Source organism: Trematomus bernacchii, unplaced genomic scaffold (genome assembly GCF_902827165.1).
Source record: "Trematomus bernacchii unplaced genomic scaffold, fTreBer1.1, whole genome shotgun sequence".
Classification (NCBI taxonomy): domain Eukaryota; kingdom Metazoa; phylum Chordata; class Actinopteri; order Perciformes; family Nototheniidae; genus Trematomus; species Trematomus bernacchii.
The window spans coordinates 747014-759529 of NW_022987899.1; the positions used below are offsets into that span (position 1 = coordinate 747014).

Here is a 12516-nt window from a genome sequence, read left to right on the forward strand (position 1 = left end):
TTCTTTATTATTATTGGTCATTTTTAATTATTATTATTCATTTATTATTATTATTATTTATTTTTTATTTATTTTTTAAGTGTATTATCTTTATTATTATTGGTAATTTAGTATTATTATTATTATTATTATTATTATTATTATTATTATTATTATTATTATTATTATTATTATTATTATTATTATTATTATTAATTGATGTTTCTTTGTTATTGATGTATTTATTTTTAACATTTAATGTATTATCTTTGCTGCTGCTCCATCTCTTCAGGTGGAGCTGATGCAGAGTCTGGCTGATATCGTCATGGGAACAGTGCAGTACAATGAGGAATCAGTGCTGATGTCTATCAGTGACCTGTGTGGAGTGATGACCAATCAGAGCGCAGCATACGAGACGGAGAGGGAGCCTTACCAACGCCTGGTTAAACTCTCACAGGTATTACAAACTGACTTTAAAACAGTGATATTAGACATTTGTACACATGTATTGGTATGTATGTTAGACAACGTGCTCATCTGATTTTGATGAACATTTGTTTTTTTATTCTATTTGATGTTATATTTTTTAGCTTCATTTATATTTCTTTATTTTTCTATTAATTATTTTTAATTGGAGGTTTTACTTTGACTTCTTAAGTTAATATAAATATCTTTATTTTCTTTTATCACACATTATTAATTTACTTATCTATGTTTGCATACATATTTTGGGTATTTTTAAAATTATTATTAACTTCTAATAGTAATTTAATTAATATTATTGATTGCAGTTGTCCCTTTTTCTGTACAGTATAACACTATATACACTAGGTGTCAGTGTTGAACCGTTTTCATGAATATAAGATGGACCTACATTGATCCCAGTAGGGAAATGCAGGTGTGCAGCAACAGAATGAGAAATTGTAAATGATAAGAGTAAAGCTTATCAAAAGCAGATATTAAACGGTGAGGGTTGAATCATGGCAAATAGATAAATGGATCAATCTGAGTGTTTGTCCTTTCTCATTTAAAATATTGTATTTCTTATATTTTTTATTGCAGATCTACCGCTCCAGCAGCGAGGAGCCGTGTCTGGACGTCTCTCATGAGAAAACAGTGAAGGACCTGATGGACACCACCGTCCAATCAGAGAGGAGAGCAGAGAGACAGTGGACCTACCAGACCTGCACCGAGTTCGGCTTCTGTACTGCATGCACACACACACACACACACACACACACACACACACACACACACACACACACACGCACCCACCCACGCACGCACGCACGCACGCAAACACACACACACGCACGCACGCATGCATGCACGCACGCACGCACACAAACACACACACACACACACACACACACACACACACACACTCAACTCTCACATACGTAGTAAACCATCGTTCTTTACATCACCTGTCGCATGTGTGTGTGCGTGTGTGTGTGTGTGTGTGTGTGTGTGTGTGTGTGTGTGTGTGTGTGTGTGTGTGTGTGTGTGTGTGTGTGTGTGTGTATAGATCAGACCTGTGAGGATGCTTCTTGTCCGTTCTCTGGGATGGTGACCCTGAGGTCACAGACTGAGATCTGTCTCGAGCTGTTTGGAATTTCCCAGAATTCCCTGCCTGGACGCGTCGCCTTCACCAACCGCTACTACGGAGGAGACGAGCCACACACACACCGGGTGCTCTACGTCAATGGTGAGATGCTGAGAATCACAACACATGACTCGACAAAGGAGAACATAACAATGTCATTTCATGGTTGTCCTGCCCTAAATACATTGCAAGTTATGCACTTTTTCCATGTAAACGTACAGACATTTTGTCAGGTAACATCCTTCAAGAAAACATATTTTTTAGTGGAAGAAACCCTGCATAAATAAAGGATAAATAAAGTGGTAAAAAGTCATGCTTATAAATCTCCATCACCTTTCCCACAGGTGGGGTCGACCCGTGGAAGGAGCTGTCGGTGGGGAACAGGACCGATGGAGGAGAGGAAGCAGAGAGCGTTTTCATTGGAGACAGCGCTCACTGTGCGGACATGGCGAGAGGAAGAGTCACCGACCGCCGCTCGCTGAAGAACGCCAGACAGGTGTGTATCCCTCGGTGGTGTGTGAGTGTGTAATCTGCATCACACACACATGATGAAGATGAAGTCCTTAAAAAACTCCTTATCCTCTCAGGAGATTGAGAAACACGTGGAGATCTGGCTGAAGACGGCCCAACAGGAGAAGAAGATATTTGATCACAAACAGATGAAGCAGTGAATACAATAAGCTGCTCTTCATCATCATCATCATCATCATCATCATCATCATCATCATCATCATCATCATCATCATCATCATCATCATCATCATCATCAGCATCGTCATCATCATCAAAAACTATCTGAGCTTTAGTAAACTTTATTAAACTAGTTGATAATTGTTTTACTTTGTCAATCTATACGGATTTGTCCCTTTAAGTAATGTGTAACTGTCCGGCAGTGGCTCAGTCTGTAGGGACTGGGAGCCGTAGGGTTGCCGGTTCAAGTCCCCAAACAGACCTGAGTGTGGACTGGTACTTGGAGAGGTTCAGTGGCACTGCCCCTGGTGCCCTTGAGCAAGGCACCTGACACCCCAATGCTCCCCGGTATTAGGATGGGTTAAATGCAGAGGTCCATTTTCACTGTGTGCTGTGCTGTGTGCGTGAACACGTGTGTGACAAATAGAGAGGGTTTCATCCTCTGATTCTTAGTGTTAAGATGTTTTACAAAATGTTCTAAAGGTTTCCAAATCATTCAGCAGTTATTAAAACATAATAAATATAGTATATAAAATGTTTTAATGTGTGCAACAATAACAAGTTAATAAATATTTTACTTAAGTAATCATAATGGAAGTGTTATTAAATCATTTCCATTTATACATGATTATACTATATCATATTGTATAATTATATTATATTGTATTATTTTATTATGTTACACATCTTTCTGACATTATTCGTGTAAACACAACTTTAAATCTGATTCTGACTTTTAGAGATATTAAACATTGTTTAGAACCTTGTTAAAGAGGTTTTCTTCAGATTTTAACATTAACTAGAGTGCGTGATGTCACAGCTAGAGTGGAGCAAATCTTGAAATTTGCCTTCATATATGTTTTTTAAACTGCCATAATTCCCAAACCCTACATTCTGAGACATAATCTTTCATGATAAACGTAGGAAAACATCTCGTAGCTTGAAAAAATGACAAATAATTAAGCAAAATAATTAAACAAAATGCCTCTTGAGGGCATGAAGTGACAAAAACGTTCAACATGTCTCCATTAAAACCCATTGTAATTTCAGGCTGATATTTCCTCACAGCAGCAGCCGCACACCTTAGTTAAACTGCCAAAAAGGCCACATTATTAACCCGAAAGTACACAAAAAATTACACTTCAGATACTCAACTTCCTTGACATGCTATTATGTTATTGTCTATGACAGTACAGTATATAATACAACTTGAAAACCATAACATAGCATAAATAATAGCATTCAAAATAAGTTAACTTGATTACATTACTTGTTACTTGTTAGACGCTTTTATCCAAAGCGACTTACATACTCAATACTGTGGACAATCCCCACAGGAGCAATTTGGGGTGAAGTGTCTTGCCCAGGGACACAACGACATGCTGACTGCAGTGGGGTTTGAACCTGTGACCCCCTGATCCGAACACCAACACACAACCCACTGCACCACACGCCTCCCACGATTATTGATTAGTTATATATTACAATAAATATTAAATACAAAGTGTTTTATACGGTGGCCCTGAAGTGCAAGACACCGCAGCATTTCACAAAACACCACAGCATTTCACAAAACACAACAGCATTTCAGAATACACTACAGCATTTTACAAAACACTACAGCATTTTACAAAACACTACAGCATTTCAGAATACACTACAGCATTTTACAAAACACTACAGCATTTCAGAAAACACTACAGCATTTCACATTGGACAGAAAGGGTATTCCTTTAGGGAGAACACTTCTTGTTTGTGATTGGACAGAGCCAGCCAGAGAAGCACTGCTGTGATTGGTTGTTTTTGCTGCCAGTCAAGAAATGAAGCTTCGAGATTGGTCAGCACCCGACAGCGCAACATGTCCCAACCATAGACTGTATATATAAATGGACGTAGGGTCAGTGACGTCACCCATAGGATTCTGCAGAGTTGCCGAGAAGCCCTTAGTAGGCGGAGTCGGCCACTAACGGCTCGACAGTGACGTCAGAGTCTAACTCCCGCCTGCTCCAGCCTGATCCAGATAAGGACAAAGAGGCGGAGCTGCAGGACACACGCCGGTTAGAATAGTCTATTCTGCACATGTGCAATGCTGCACAATTCAAATGTTACAGTAATGGGTTGTGCTATTACAGATGATTTTGAGTACAGTGCTTTACTGTGAAATAATAGTTAAATAATGTGAAATCCAATTTTACTGCAGTTTTATAGATATTTTGTTGTGATATTATAGGGGCTTTTGATTACAATATTTCTCTATAATATGATACTCTTAAAGGTGGGGTAGGTAAGTTTGAGAAACCGGCTCGAGATACACTTTTTGTTATATTCCATGGAATGCTCTTAACATCCCGATAGCAATGAATATCTGAAGTGCTTTGACAAAAAATCCATAAAAAAAGTCATCTGTGGAAGCCGTAGTACTGTAAAAAGCACGACCAATCATCTGAGCCGGCCCGGCTAAAATAACTGGATGGCCTACCTGCCTGTCAGCCTTCCATCTGTGCACAAACTTATCTCGTGCCCTCATTGGTCATGTGCGCATGTGTGTGTGTTGGAGGAGGGGCTCTTCTTCAATATATATCACACTAATTCATAAAGCAAGTTAGACATTTTGATGTTCCGGACCTTTGCATGGGGAGATTTTCTCTAACTGGACCTCGTTGAATTTTAGTTGAATACCCTTGCCCTAGAGGATGCGACGTCCACCCCCCAATTAAAACTTGTTCATACAATAATGAATACATTTGAAACCTTCTTTATGTATATAACCAACATGTCAATACGTTTCAGTTTGTGTAGTGTATTGGTCTTTTGTAGAGATTTTTCATTTATTCTTTATATATTCTATTGTGTATTGCTTGGAGGGTGGGGGGCATCAAATCATAATCTTGCCTAGGGCACCAAAATGTCTAGGACCGGCCCTGCAGTTTGGATTCCTAAAGCTTTTAGTCTACTATCCCATCATTCAAGGGTGGTGTTCACTTTAAGTAATGGTTTTTTTTTGGACGGAAACTATAATTTACATTTTTTTACTATGTTCAATCTGAATTTACTTTAAAATTAAAAACATCTATATTGATTCTGACTTTTCTACATCCAACTTACAGGTTTATCATTGCTTTGAGAAAAAAGATTATTAATTTACCCCTTTTAGAAGGGAAGATATAGTCATTTATTCTGGGAATGTCATTTTCGAGCCTGAGACCTGAAAACAGGCTCGGGGCTTAACAGGTTAATAACCTTGCAATGTGTGTTATTTAGGGCCACCTCGATTAAAGATTGTCAATGAATCTGCAGAATGTCTTCTTGAATGTTCCTGAGCTTTTGGCAAACATAGAGAAAATATGTATTTGTGGCCCTTAAAGAGACCAGAAGGTGTTCCAAAGACACGAAGAACACGAGGCAACGTTTTCTATATGCCTCTTGTATGGTAGTTTAATTAAAATAAGAGTTTCGTCAGAAAGGAAAAGCTCTGAGCTTTAAAAGGGTCCACTTTCTGTTTGGTAGAGATGATCACTGTTTTTTATTTAAGTTATAGTCTGTAACACTGCACAGCATTTCCAAGTGTCATCATCTCAAACATCCCTAAAACTTAAAGTTGACCTTCCCACGATAAAATGTGTGTGAGTTAATGATGATAAACCAACCAAATGAGTTGACACATCATCAACATGAGTAATAAAGAGCCATAACTTTTACACTCTAAGGTCAAAGAGGTCAAGATGTGGTGACATCGTTATCAGAAATGACCTAAAGTGATGTGTGTGTGTGTGTGTGTGTGTGTGTGTGTGTGTGTGTGTGTGTGTGTGTGTGTGTGTGTGTGTGTCTGAGTGTGTGTTTGCACCTAAGTAAGATGATGCATTGTTGTCAGATGACAGCAGTGTCCACAGAAGCTGATGTAATGAGGGTCTTTAGGGCCCCCCCAGAATCATTAATCAGCTAAATATTTTCTGTCAATCACATAAACGTTTGGCAAATACAAAAAAGTCTAGTTTTAGTTGCGTCTCTAGGTAAGACTGGAAAGTGTTGATGTGTGTCAATTAGGGTGTGTGTGTGTGTGTGTGTGTGTGTGTGTGTGTGTGTGTGTGTATGTGTGTGTGTGTGTGTGTGTTTGCCTCTCAGTAATATGATGCAATGTGTTCAGATCACAGCCGTGTCCACAGAAGCTCCCCCCCCCTCTCCGGACTACAGCCAGTGTACATAGAACTAATTATGACCCAGTGGTCACAGTGAGTCTCAGGGGGGGGGGCTCTGTTGTCACTCACCTGAGCTGCTGAGTAGCTGAGGTGATTATCTCAGTAATTGGTCCGAGGTGGTCAACAGCTCGGTTTCTCCTTAGTCCTCTGAGGAGAGAAACTTTGGCCTGTTAGCAAACACATTAACAACAACTTTATAAGATCATTTAATATAAGAAATGGTTATATAATATACAGAGTAATACAAAAATAATACGATTAACACGTTATAATAATTAACATAAATAATAATAAAGTGAGACTTAATGATGTTTTCTGTAATCCACTCAAACATCCAAAATCCATATTAAGGATTACGTTTTACTGTCTTTGTCTGTCACACACACACACACACACACACACACACACACACACACACACACACACACACACACACACACACACACACACACACACACACACACACACACACACACACACACACACACACACACACACACACACAAACACTTGACCCCTTTCACCTTATTAATTGGAGTGTGATGTAATGCGGGTCTTTAGTGGGTCCACACACACACAAACACACACACACACACACACACACACACACACACACACACACACACACACACACACACACACACACACACACACACACACACACACACACACACACACACACACACACACACACACACACACACACACACACACACACACACAAACACTTGACCCCTTTCACCTTATTAATTGGAGTGTGATGTAATGCGGGTCTTTAGTGGGTCCACACACACACAAACACACACACACACACACACACACACACACACACACACACACACACACACACACACACACACACACACACACACACACACACACACACACACACACACACACAGTCTTACATCACTTTAGGTAAACAAACTCCTCAAAAGTTAGCATTACATAACTCTTCATGAACATATTTAAACATGACATGTCAGAAAACTTGTAATGTAAAAGATAACTGTGTTAATGTCCGTTATGAAGTCGGGGGGGGGGGGGGGTTTCATGGTGATATCTTCTAGTTTATTTGTTACCCTATTCTCCTGTAGTGTGTACACACCATGTATGAGTTTTACAATCCACCTCTCTCCTCCTCAGAAGTCTCCACTTCAGTGTCCCTTACTGTGCATCATTCCTCTGCATATTGTGAGGCTTCTTACACACACAGACTGCCTATCATTTAAACGCTTAAAATATAATGTACCTGTCACAACCTCATGATGCTGATGGCAAACACTCTACCGATGCAATAGGGAACATTCTGAATGCCTCATCAAATGGCCTTCATAAAGATCTCATTTGCATCAGAATCAGAATAAGAATCAGAATCAGAATCAGAATCAGAATCAGAATCAGAATCAGAAGTCCTTTATTTGTCCCGCATCGTGGAAATGTTCATGAACAGCAGATCGTGCAGGTAAGGTCAAGAACAAAAGAAAATGAATGGCTAAGTATGCACACTTTATTAATAACACAATAAGTCAAAAACAATATAACAGACATGTACGCCATGTTAATAAAAGTAGCAGTAGGAGGGTATATTGCACAAAGTATTGTATATTTTTAATTGGAGGATAAAAACCTCTTTATTGGTCACAAATACATTTAAAAAGCACACACAGTGAAATGTGGTCTCAGCTTTTAACCCATCCTAGTATAGCTATTGAGTGGGCCCTCTCCCAGCAGTAGCAGTCCACACTCCATTTTTAGGTCTGTTCGGGGACTTGAACCGACAACCCTACGGCAGTTATTGCACATCAGAAGTCTGGTAGCTCTGTGTACAAATGTGCAAAATAATCTGAGGGTTGTCTGAAGATAAAAAAGTGAAAATCTCGTTTAATATCCAAGGGTTACAGAAATATTTAGCTGTATAAGTTTTGACCTGTATGAAGACAGAACATTTGTAGATACAGCTTTGGGTCTCCAGAACATTTGCTCAGAAAAACTAAAGTGAAAAGTAACAAATAAAATAATAAAAATAACTCTAACTGCTTTTAGCATTTTATTCTTCCATACCTGCATTTGTTTTGCAGCCCGCAAAAAACAACCCCCCCCCCCCCTCCCTGTTGGTGTCCACATGCCTCAAGAGTTTCATTCAGTTGTTTACAAGTTGGTCAGATCTTTGTGAAAAGTTTTAGTGAGATCTGTCGAGGGTGAAGAATCTGATAAAGAAGAATCCACAGAGCGGAGCTGTTCACTTTCTGAGGTGCAGGTACTTACATGTAACATTTCAAACAGGTTGTATGTTTTCATATCTTAATTCATGTATACTGTTAACATAATCTGCCTTGTTTTATACAAACTATTAATGGCTGGTGAATATAATGTGACATATATAACTCTTGATGGGCATGTGGAAGTGCAGAGATATAGATATCTGTACTTTGTGATCATGTTTACAGTTTACGTTTTTATCATCTGCAGTAATTCCACTATTGTGTGCATCATTGTTATTCACAAAAGCCTCCATGAGCCTATGTACATATTCATTGCAGCTTTGTTGATTAACTCTGTTCTTTATAGCACTAACATCTACCCAAAGCTTCTGATTGACTTTGTATCAGAGAAACAGATCATATCTTATCAAGCTTGTCTCTTTCAAACTGTGATTTATATCACTCTGTCCTATTCAGAGTTTTTACTGCTGGCAGCCATGGCCTATGACAGATATGTGTCTATATGTAAACCTCTGCAATATCCAACCATCATGAGAAAAAGAACTGTCATTGTCTTTCTGGTTTTGTCTTGGCTTCTGCCGACTTGTGTGAGTGCAGTGGGAATTGTTCTTTTTTCTAATAGCAAACTCTGCAGTTTTACTGTTACAGGGGATTTTTTGTAACAATTCAATTTACAATCTTCAGTGTGTGAGCTCAAGCGCTCTCTCTGTATATGGAGCGTTCGTGTTGATAAATATGTCACTTCTGCCTCTTATCTTCATACTTTTTACATACACCAGGATACTTATAATATCATATAAAAATGGTAGAGAATACAGGAGAAAAGCTGCACAGACCTGTTTACCCCACCTGTTGGTTTTAATCAGCTTTTCCAGTTTTTTTGCTTTTGATGGCATCATAGTTCGTCTTGGATTTAATATTCCTGTAACTACACGTTTGATATTGACTTTGCAAGTAATTTCTTATAACCCCCTTTTCAACCCAATCATATACGGACTAAAAATGAAAAAGATACTTCACCATCTCAAGATGTTGAAGTGTCGGATTAAATCCAAATAATGCTACTTGTTTTCATTACTGATTTACTGTGAAGAGTAATGAGTTCAGATTTCATCTTCGAGGTTAATATAACATTAAGATTGTTTTCATCATGAACTCGACTGTGATAATAATCTCTGCTGGGAATCTAACATCACTCTGACTATCAATCATACTCTTTTAATTGATATATTCTTCTGCTTACTGTATATACCAGTATATACTATGTTTTAGTTAAATCACTTCACTCATTAATCATGGAAGAGCAACTCTTGAAACTGAACACATGGATACCTTCAAATCTTTTTGATTTTTTTTTTAAGGCTGATTTGGTCTGTAGCTATAAATAGTAATGGGATTTCATTAGTTGCCCTTCTACATTTATGGCTAAAAGGATAAAGATTCATAAATATATATATATATAGCCTATAATGTATTATTATATCATGTATAGCCTATATTATTATATCATGTATATGCCTTTGGAGTGTTTGTTTGTTTTGTGGTTTCAAAGCTGTGATTGCACTTGTTGATCACCATGAGCACCTGGAGCTGCTTTACTCTAAAATCTTATTTTTTGCAGAACATGATAAAGTGTAGATGCCATTTATGCGTTGTGTAAAAAACATATAGTTCACGTGGTGTGGTTAGTTATGATATTATGCTTGGGAACATATCTGTCATTTTGCAGCTTTAAGAGTGCCTTTCCTGCAGGGCTTTACTCATTTATTTTCTCTGTCGTAGTTTCTTTGATGATGTTCATAATGGAAAAATAAAGTGATAATAAACATTTTAAATCTTGAAAACTTGAATTATTTGATTTGATCACACAAAAGAATGCAAAAACATTGATGATGAAATATGAGAGATCAAGAATCTGCAACGTATACAGTTGATTTCCCCTGCACAAAACAAACACACTTAAGAAACTATCATTTAGAAAAATAAAAAACACATTTTTGAGAGGGCAGACATAATGAGCAGTTTCACCAGGAGATCGGAGCAGGGATTAACAAAGAGCAGGGGCCTCATTTACAAAGCCTTGCGTAGGATTCACGTGGGAAGGTTGCTTAGGACAAAGCAATTAAATACGCACAGACATTTTCCGATTTATAAAACACTGCGTATCAGCGTAGGACGTGCCTACGTACAGAACAGCTAAAAAAAGACATCTCACACCGTGTCAGATTTGGGTTATTTTGGGGAGGTCGAGATAAATCATATTGTTTGGTGGATGCAGTTTGAACCAGAGTAGCAGCATGGAGGTCGGATCGTCACCAAAATAAATAAATAAGTGGTCCGAAAAAAGTTAATGACAAAAAAAATACACATAACCTTCCTCAGGCAGTGTGTTTGTCCCGGGGACAGGAGACCCCCCTTGATGAGAAACTGTAAGAAATGATCGGGGAATCCCTCCGGAGTGGAGTCATGACGACTGGATCTGAATTATTTTGTTGTATTTGGTGGTTTGTGTTCCAGCTGTCGATCAGCAACTATATATCCATAATTCACCAGTTAAAGGAAATACAACTAATGTGTTGTGTTATATTAGCTGTACAATTTACCACATATGGTGTTCTTAGTTTCCATACCTCCTGTGTTTTAAGAGCAACTTATCAAGTATTGGCGAACGGCATAAAACACGATTAAACGTGATAGTATATAAAACCATGCTCCTATCTATACAACCTATAGAAATGCAAAACGGCGTCAGTTTAAAGTAATTCTGTCCTCCTGCTTACCGCATCATTTATGAGAAAACATTTCTTAACAAGAGAACATCATCGAGGGGTGATCAATAACATTTCCGTATTTATTTATTTATCTAAGTTATGTTTTTGTGTGCACTCAGGAGTCTCAAACAGGCGTTTGTTTTATCATTTTAAGATTGGCTTTAATCAATTTGTGAAAATGAATTCTTCATATTTGATAAATGAGAGATAACATTTTATTTATGGTATTATTTCCACATATTTCTCTCCATTCTTCCTTCTGCCAACGGTTTCACAGTTTCTCATCTCTCCCGTTGTTGTGCTTAGTGCGTACGCATGGGTCAGAGTTTGCGTGGAGGACCTCACATTTTCCCGTCAAGTTTGTTTTTTATAAATCGCAAACATTGCGTAGAAACTGGCGTGCGCCATCTTTTGAGCGTACGCACCGTTTATAAATGAGGCCCCTGAACACAAAGTAACTTTGAAGTAAAGTTCCTTTACTTTAGTTTAACCAGAAATGAATAAACAGGGCAAGGCAAAAACTAATGAAACAGAACTCTCTCATGAACAATACAACACCAACAGCAAACTAGAATTAAAATACATGCAGAACTAATAAAAAGGACACACGCAGCTGGGCGGTGCAGGAAAAACACAAGGACAACAGGTGAACAGAATCAGGTAATCAGACAGGCAGAAACACGGAGAGAGGAAGTAAAAACAGACATAACACAGGGGGTGAACACTTTTCTGAATATAACATTACATTTTATTTAGATGACTTACAATAAGTGCATTCAACCATGAAGAAAAGAAACAAACTAAAAGGCAAGAATCCTGCAGGGTCATTTCCTGTGTATAAGCCCAACAGGTTGAGTGATGCTGCAATGGCTTCCCTGGAGCACGTTGAGACCCGAAACCAGCGTCGGATCACTCGTCTTTGAGTGCCAACAAACATATTCAAACGTCAGAGCCGCAGGCCCTTCAGAAAATCTGGCGTGTTCCATCTCTCGCTGCAGTGATTTTCATGCCAATCTGAGCAACAATTTAGCATTTATTTGAAAGAACAT

The 12516-nt window shown here is 38.4% G+C and overlaps 3 protein-coding genes across 3 annotated transcripts in view; all 3 read left to right on the forward strand.

The window, feature by feature from the left end:
- Positions 1-1182, forward strand: part of LOC117469956 (thymus-specific serine protease-like) — a gene marked incomplete at its 3' end in the record, with an annotated part of 8346 nt that extends 7164 nt beyond the window's left edge. Inside the window, exons 9-10 of the mRNA XM_034114455.1 lie at positions 272-436; positions 1042-1182. Of these exons, the coding sequence (XP_033970346.1) occupies positions 272-436; positions 1042-1182 (306 nt within the window). The remainder of the gene's footprint in view (positions 1-271; positions 437-1041) is intronic.
- Positions 1183-1443: 261 nt separating this feature from the next.
- Positions 1444-2319, forward strand: LOC117470085 (thymus-specific serine protease-like). Its single transcript, XM_034114626.1, has 3 exons — positions 1444-1687; positions 1930-2081; positions 2173-2319. Exons 1-3 carry the CDS (start codon positions 1546-1548, stop codon positions 2254-2256), a joined length of 378 nt encoding a protein of 125 aa, XP_033970517.1. The 5' UTR covers positions 1444-1545; the 3' UTR covers positions 2257-2319.
- Positions 2320-8827: 6508 nt separating this feature from the next.
- On the forward strand, positions 8828-9755 carry LOC117469957 (olfactory receptor 6N2-like). The gene is given in 2 exon segments (XM_034114456.1): positions 8828-9340; positions 9342-9755. Coding segments are annotated over 2 exon segments (927 nt in total).
- The last annotated feature ends 2761 nt before the right edge of the window (positions 9756-12516 follow it).